The following is an 8,420-nucleotide window of genomic DNA, read 5'->3' as shown; positions in this document are numbered from 1 at the left end:
GCATGTGTGAGTGAGTTGAGTTCCCTTTGAGTTTCATCTTTAGAGGCTTTGTTGGTAAGGAATCTGGTTCTTTGGGTTGAAGGAAGAATTATGAGGTGGCCCATGATGTGATGACACTGTATTGTCTGCTTTGGGCACAGACTACGTGAGTTCCATACCCCAGCAGTTGGGGCAGGCCTCCAGGGGCAGCTACCAGAGTTGGAAATGGGCCTGACATGGGTGCCTATGTTATGGGACCACTGCAAGGAAATCTCACACAACCCTTGCCCCAAATCCCCACACTGTGGGCACTGGATGCTCTTTCCTTTCAGGGGATTTTGATGTCGGGGTGAAATACAGCCCACCTCTTTCCAGTAAGACATTTCAGAGTAGGGAAGGGTGGAGGGGGGCATTTTGATAGACATGTCAGCTATCTGAGCTGGAGGCACACCGGGCTGTGTGAAGGGTGGTTGGTGGCTGCAGGAGGGGGATATTACAAGACAGCCCACTGTCACTGGCTCGCCAGCCAGCACCCCAGTTTTCGTATGTCTTCCATTCAAGAACTGTGTGCAATGGGACCAGAGTCCTTAATTGTCAAAGCAGCATCCTCATTAAACATCAAATCGTCCCAGGCAATTCAAAGATTCAGCGAGTCTCACTGGCCTTACGGAAGACATACAGCCTGGTCCCTACTCTTAGAAAGACCTAAGATCTTCTGGGGAAAGACAGGCCAGAGATCTACAATACAGTGACATGCTACAGCTGAGGGATGCAGCTTGGAATCAGGATCGTGGCGCCTAGCAACAGTGTGGGTATTATAGGTGAGGGTCAGCTCCACCAGAGGCTTGGCAGGGGTTAAGAGGGTATGTGTGATCTTTTGTATTGACACAGACTTGGCTGTGCTGCCTGTTGGCTCATGACCTTGGGCGAGTGCCTCAACCTTTTGAAGCCTTGGTTTCCTCATCTGTAGAATGGGGCTGGTAACTGTAATTGCCTGGCATGCCTGTGGTGAGAGTGAAATGAGAGGAGCCTCGTGACACATTGCCTTCTGTCATTATGATTTTGAAATTGGCTGAGTGAGGTCAGGGTACAGGGCCTTCCATGCTGCTCCCCGCAGTTCTGGCTTTTTCCTGCTCCTTGGTGAGCCCCAGTGTATTTAGTGGAACACACCACATGACCTTCTCTGAGCCAGAGGCAGCAAGTCAGCCCTGCCAGGGTTACGTGTACCTTGGGCGGGAACAGTCTTATGTGACTCCACTGCCCCTCTGTGCTCACCGCTCCTAGCCACAGTGGGCTCCTTGTTGCTCCTCAAACCTGGCATCGTGTGCCTGTCTTGCTGTCGCCTGCACCTGGAATACCCACTTCCTTCAGGCCTGCTTAGTGTCCCCTGATCCTGGTAAGCTCAGCTCTGCAGGTCACTTCCATCTTTTGCTTTCTTTTGCTGTCACCCTCATTATCCCCAATGATAACATGTACATATTTTTCTGCTTGTCCATATCTCTCCTAGGATGGTACGTGCCAGGCAGGCCAGGAGTCTGTCTTGTTCACAGCTAAATATCCCAGCATCTAGAAGGGTATGTGGCCCATAGTAGGTGCTCAGTAAATACTTACTGAAGGAATGGATGGTGACTTGGCACTCATAGCACAGTGATTATGGCGCCAGCCACATTCACTGAGGATGGTGGGTTTGAAACCTGCCTGGACCAGCTAAACAACAATAACAACTGCAACAAAAAATAGCTGAGCATTGTGGCAGGCACCTGTAGTCCCAACTACTTGGGAGGCTGAGGCAAGAGAATTACTTAAGCCCAAGAGTTGGGGGTTGCTGTAAGCTATGATGGAACAGCACTCTACTGAGGGCGACATAGTGAGACTCTTGTCAAAAAATAAATGAAGGGAGGAAGAGATGAAGTTTGGAGTAGGTGGTGCTTCTAAACACTCGCTGTTAGAGCACCCTGTCTGTGAAGTCATAAGTCTTCCTTTTTTTGGCTTCGACTTTGGGTCATACCCTAAGCAGGGTACCTGCAGGGCAACCAGGAAGCAGCAAAGGGCCCAAGTGGAGGCCCTGTTCCCAGCTTTTGGTCCCCACGTGGCAGGACTGTTTAAAAACCCAAGAGCTGCTTGCCCCTTATGGCCTTGCTCTCTACCTCCAAGGGACCTTCCCCCAGCTGCAGGCCTCCCTTTTACCCCCCACCCATGGAGTTAGCTTAGGGGGGAGTTTTGTTGTCCCTTTGTACCCTTTGTGCAGAGAGAGCCTTTTGAGCACGAGTGTCTGTCTGTTTGTCTGCCTGCCTGCCTGCCTCTGGGTGTGAAAAGACAGTGTGAGTGAATGTGAGTGAGCGTTTTCACGGAGGAAGGCTGTGGGTGGGTGTGCTTGTGTTTATGGAGCAGGCGGCCAGGGAGAAGGATGCAGAGTGAGTGTGTGTGTGTGTGTTAGTATGTGTGTGTACACGCGCGCATGGGGAGAGGATACCAGAGGACAGTGGGCTCCTTCCCCTGAGGCTCTGAGTGTACCTCTTGAGGACCCAGGGTATCATGCTCCTACTCTGGTCCTCTGGATTCTGCTGCACAGAAGCTGCAAATTCCAGGAAACTCCCTACCAGCCTGTGGTGGGGGAGGGAGTAGAGGCTAATCCACACTAGTTCCCTGGCACATGGAGCAGATGTGTCTGCCTCAGGGACAGCAGCCTAGGAAAGTTCAATCCTAAAGTGTGTTTGCTCCCTATAAAGAGACATCAGTGAGGGGGCCTTGGAGGGGAGGCTTGGGGGCTTGCTCTGCCAGAGGTCCTTACTGGGGGCCCACAGAGGCCATTGTATCTTACGGGGGGAGGCCAGAGCTCAGGGCGTGGGAGCTGCTGGGTCATCTCTCCCTGGCATTTTACAGCCAGCTCCCAAATGCAGTTGCTTGCTGCTCCTGAGAGGCTGGGCCAGAAGGAGGTGGGGGCCCTTCCCGAGGGAGGGCTGGATTGAAGGGGCCCCGCCCCGGGGGTTCCCGGATGACTAGCCAAGGGCTCACTGAAGCCACAGCGAGGGGAGAGGAGCAGGCGTGGTCCTCTCTAGCAGGCCATCCGGCTGTTTAGAAGGCCCTGGCGGCCCCCCAGGCCCTTCAGCCGAACCCCCTTTGCGGTGCGAACCCTGGCCCGCCCTGCCCCCTTCCTTCTCCACACTTCTGGGGCTGGCCTTTTCAGCTCTGGAAGCTACCCAAGTGCATATCTTTGAAGCACAGCAAAGGTTAGGAAGGAGGAAGACAGAAATGTCCTCTGGGCTGGGGGAGTGGGAGAAAGGAATTCCATGCATGCTCCACGGGAGTCAGGGCAGGCCTGGGGGGCGGTCAGCTTGGCGAGGCCCCGCAAGTCCTGCCACCTCGTTCTGGCCGCCTGGTACCGCATGGAGTGAGGCCTCTTCCCCAAGCTGCAGACAGGGAGCAAGGAGCAGGGCCCTTATTTACAGTGCATTTCAACCTTGGCTCACAAGGGTAAGAGCCAGGCCCTGCCATCCGCCTCACAGGATGCGAGACCTCGTAATTGTCTTCAATTACAGACAGTGCGGGCCCCTAGCCCTAGCTTCCGACAGGAACCAGAGTCCAGGCCACTTCCACAAGGCAAAGGGCATACCACCCAGCCCTCTCTTCAAGGTTTGGTGACCTCTGGGGCACCTCCAAATGCCCACTGGCCCCAGAGGCCACCCAAAAGGCTGTCTTGGACCTGATGAGAGCCGGTCCCCGTTGAACGCCCGCCTTCTTTGTCCCTGCTCAGGATGAGACTTCTGTGAGCAGTGAAGATTTTGATATGAACGACTCCACATGGATGTCAGCTGACCCACACCTGGCCTCTAGCCTGAGCCCCAGCCAGGACGAGAGGATGCGGAGCCCGCAGAACCTCCACAGCCAAGAGGATGGTGAGTACCCGGGTGGCCGGAGAGGGCGGGGCTCTGCTCAGTTCCTAGTTGTCCTGAGGCAGCAGAGATGTGGGCAAACCCAGGGTGGAAGAATCTGGGCCATGGCCTCTGGAGGTGGCCCAGCCTAAGCTTGCAGCTGCCCCTGGTGTTCTCAGCATCTGCCCCAGCCCCTGGTAGAGCCCCTGGGAACTGACATCCCAAGGGGGTATCATGCCTGTTTGTCTGCCTCGATGCTTATGGGCTTCTGGGGTGTGGATTTCAAAGTTACCATGGTTCAGGTCTGGGAAGGTTAACGACACGCCTGACCCAGAACAGCTCAGCCGCCCAGCAATGAAAACAAGAGCTGTGTTTCCACAGCTTAGTGTGAGGCTGTAGGATGGGGTCACCTGGTGAGTGACAACCGTGCAGCTGTCCACATGTACCCCTGGCCCCCGGACCGGCCATGCAGCCCCTCCCTTTGGGGCTTCCTTCTGAAAGGTAGAGAAAAGGATCAGAAGTCAGACCCCAGAGGTCCATCCACTCGAGCTCCCATGTGGATCCCTGGGCAGTTGGGCTCCAGGGCCCTGGCATCTGCCTCTGGTGACAGGGTTATAGGTGGAGGGATAGCCTGCGTGCGGGGTTCTTATTTCCAGGGAGGAGGTGATTGGGGGTGAGAGATAAGCTGGGCCTCAGAGAACTGGGGTGAAGGAGCTGTAATTAGGAGGGGGTTGAAGGTCGGGGCCTGGAATGTGGGAGGGATGTGTGGGGTTAAAAGGGGGTGTAATGTTAACTCTGTGAAACTACAGCCTTAAAGAGTAAATAAGGGGTAGGAGCCTTGCCGTTTGGGTCAAAGTTCATCTCCATGGTAGAACCCGCGCCTGCCTAACAACTGCCCTCCCAGGCCTGAATCCGGCTTTGTCTGGAAGGAGACCCAGCCCAAGCAGCTGGAGGTGTCTGGGCCAGGGGCTGGGGAGCCCAGGGAGTGGCTGTGTGTGGAGTGGGGTGCGAGGCTGCAGGAAAGAAAGGGCTTTTGTGCCTGATGCCTCGTGAGGTCAGTGCGACCCCCTCGTGCTGCCAGCCTCCCAGACCAGTGCCGCCTTCCAGTGTTCCCACGGTGGCGGGGACCGGGTAGGGCAGCCACATGCCATGGGGGGCTCTGAGGCAGAGACATGCCCAGCAGCTGACCTCCTGCCTCGCCTAAGCTAATTGAGTCCATACCCAAAGGCACGCCAAGGGCCACGCCAGCACCACTCAGCCAGGGGGCCCATCTGCCACATGTCCTTGGGAAAGATCCAGGACTGAAGGGGGCCGTGGTCCCCCTGCTTTCTCCTGCCTCCAACAGGCCTTCTTGTGTTGCTGTTCTTTACAACCACCCTCTGAGAGTGTGATCTGTGTCAGACATACTTCCTGGGGAGGATTGGATATTCAAGGGCTTTTTTTTTTTTTTTTTTGCAGTTTTGTCCAGGGCTGGGTTTGAACCTGCCACCTCTGGCATATGGGGCCGGCGCCCTAATCCTTTGAGCCACAGGTGCTGCCTGATTCGAGGGCTTTTAGCATCAAGCAGCAAAAGGTGTTTCTGTGGGTGCCAGGGTCTTCCTGGGCATCTGCTGCCCCACTGCCCAGAGGTCAGCCCATCCTGGTGGGTTTGGTAGGTTTTGTGCATGGTCTGTAGGAGGCCAGTGCAGGGGCAGCTGGGGGTAGGGGAGTTCATGTACCCCCTGACCCCTGGCCCCTTCTGGCCAGGGCTGAGCTGAGGCAGACTGGCCTTCTGAGAGGACAGGGTGTTTCTCAAGGTGGGCAGCCGTGCTGGGATGCGCAGGCCAGTGATGCCTGGATCTGACTGTCACTCAGGCTATGTCTGGGGGCCATGGGCCTCTGTGCAGGCAGGCTGAAACTCCTGGGAGGTGCAGAGCTTGAAGAGGCCCAGGTGCTGGTCTTGGCTCTGCTGTACTTTCCGGGTCCTCTGGTCTGTGGATAACCACTATTTCTGTTTAGAGTGGTAGGCTCCCAGAAGGTTTTGGCTGGGTCTAGACAGGCCTGGAGTCTTCAGCCTCATGTGCCTCTCTCCCCATGGCAACACACAGCCAGCTCTTCTTGGAAGGTACCCATGGTGCAGCAGGCCACAGCAGTACACCAAGGGGAGATGTCAGGGTGCTCTCAGGGCCCCTGTTTTTCTTGTTGTTGTTTGTTTTGAGACAGAGCTGTCTTGTCACCCTAGGTAGAGTGCCGTGGTGTCACAGCAACCTCAAACTCTTGGGCTCAAGCAATTCTTTTGCCTCAGCCTCCCAAATAGCTGGGACTACAGGTGCCTGCTACAACACCAGCTACTTTTAGAGACGGGGTCTTGCTCTGGCTCAGGCTGGTCTCAAACCTATGAGCTCAGGGCAATCCACCTGCCTTGGCTTCCAAAGTGGCAGGATCACAGGTGTTAGCTGCCATGCCCAGCCTCAGGGCCCCCGTTAATGCAGGTCAGGGGCAGGCCATGCAGGGAATCTAGGGGCCCCCATCCAACTACAGCCCTCCATATTCTCTGCTTGGAGGTCTCTATTCCCAAGCCTCCCCAACCCCACCATTGCCCAGATGGGCTTGGTGTGTAGCCTCTGTCCCTCAGTCCTTTGTGGACATAGCAAGTTAGATAAACATCTGAGGCCCCCACTGGGAGCTCTATGAGGTATGCCATGTCAGTCTCGGTCCCTGCCATGTCCGCATGACACAAGTTTTGTGGGTGGCTTGTTGTAGGGGCCTGCTGAATGTTGTCTGAGTGAATTGATAAACCAACATTTATTGAGACCTACTCTAAGCATACCTCCCAGAGAGAAGGTGTGGGTCTGCCCCTGTGGGGGACAAGTTGTATTCTTTGTTCCTGAGGACATTTCCCCAATCGGAGCACATGGGTCTTTTCCCTTAGCTAGAAGTATGGGAACTCCATAGCTGTGCCACTGGGACATCCACCCTTCCTCACCAGCCCAGAAGTGGTTTGAAGAAGCCAGGCAGTTTATACAAATTTATCCTGTTGGTGGGCTTGTTGGGGCCCTTCTTTTTTATGAAATTTTAACAAAGGCAGATGAAGGCTGGGCCTTGGCAGGGCACTTCCCATGGCTAAGACCACTGAGCCCAAGAGTGAATTGTGAGTGTGCCACCCTTCACTCCCCAATTTACCTCTGAGGTTTGACCAGTGCTGGGTGTCTGCTTATTCCAAGACAGTTACACTTTTGCCCCAATCCTGCCACAGTCTGTGAGTCTTCCTTTCTCAGAGCTCTTTACAGTTTCCTACACCCATCACTGAAGCTCTGGTCCTGGGTCCTTATGGTATAGCTACTGCCACTTGGCAGGGAGCACCACCCACATGTGCTCACATCTCATAGGGGAGGAAACAGGAGAGACTTTGGGTGACGCAGCCCAAGGATAGGGGGGTTGCTGGGGAGAATGCCAGTCCTTTTCCCCCTCCACTTTAGCAGGTACATAGGAGGCAGTGAGTGAGGGTCCTCAGAAGATGGGCAGGGAGCTGGGAAACCAGAGGAGGCTGCCTCACTCCAAGCACTGTCTCATTGGGGCCCAGAATGAGGTGCGGGCCATTTCGTGCCACCACTTCCTCCACATGCACCAACCAGATCCCCTCCAGACCCCCTGCTAAGCCCTGGCTGAAGCTTTGGGCTTTCTTTGGGATCTGAATAGGGCTTTGTGCACATTATAGGGTGCGGAGAAAGGATACCTGGGAGAAGCCAGCTCTTAAGACTTTGTTCTGAGACACTATGGTCTGGCGTTGCCCTGGGGCTGAACAGCGCCTAATCACACCCTCATCCATGGGATCACCTGTGTGGTGTCAGTCTCTACCCCTTGTACCGTGATCACCCAGCACCTAGCACAGGGAACAGACGAGTGGATGAAAAGGTGAGTGAACGCGTGTACACATGCTTCCTGAAGGCCAGGTGCAGGGCTGGACCAGGACCTGATCCCACAGGTGGCTGCTCCTTCCATTTCCCCCTTGTTGAGCTTCACCAGGCCCATTACTCTGCCCCTTCCTGAACGGAAAATGTGAGGCCTGGCCTCCAGAAGGGATGGCGAGGGGGCAGGGAGCGGACATTACTCACCTCCCAGGCAGACAGGAAGTCAGCACGAGGGGAGAGCGCAGGGTCTGCTGCTCTGGGACCAGCTTCCGCCTTGCCTTCCGCAGGATGGGGTCTTGGGTGTTGCTGGGCGGGAGCTCTGTGTGTGTGTGTGTGTGTGTGTGCGCGCCTCTCAAATGAGGCTGCTCCTCTAGCCTAGGCCTCTGGACCCCTGGACCCCCCCAGACCTCGGAGTGTTCCTCTGTCCAGGCTCTGAGGCTGGGCAGAGGTGTTGAGGGTCCTGCGGCTCCTCCAGGGCTTGTTCTCAGGGTAGCCGAGTGCAGGCTGAGTGCCGTGGCCATGGCCTGGGGGGTTGATGCTCCCACCACTTCCTCACCTTTGAGGAGGCAGGGAGTGTCCCTCTGTCCAGGCTCTGAAGCGTTAAGGTCCTGTAGCTCTTCCAGGGCTTGTTTTCAGGGTAGCTGAGTACATGCTGAGTGCCATGGCCTTGGGGGGGGGG

General features: G+C 55.8%; 1 protein-coding gene across 1 annotated transcript in view; it reads left to right on the top strand.

Moving 5' to 3' along the window:
* NOL4L (nucleolar protein 4 like) overlaps nucleotides 1-8,420 on the top strand; it is a 129,082-nt gene that overhangs the window by 99,464 nt on the left and 21,198 nt on the right. The window contains exon 5 of the mRNA XM_003788087.3: nucleotides 3,734-3,875. Coding sequence (XP_003788135.1) covers nucleotides 3,734-3,875 — 142 coding nt within the window. The remainder of the gene's footprint in view (nucleotides 1-3,733; nucleotides 3,876-8,420) is intronic.

The sequence above is a fragment of the Otolemur garnettii genome, unplaced genomic scaffold (genome assembly GCF_000181295.1).
Source record: "Otolemur garnettii isolate 467f Iridium unplaced genomic scaffold, OtoGar3 scaffold00025, whole genome shotgun sequence".
Lineage (NCBI taxonomy): Eukaryota > Metazoa > Chordata > Mammalia > Primates > Galagidae > Otolemur > Otolemur garnettii.
Note: the sequence above shows the minus strand (reverse complement) of the source record. Positions and strands in the feature narration are given on the sequence as shown.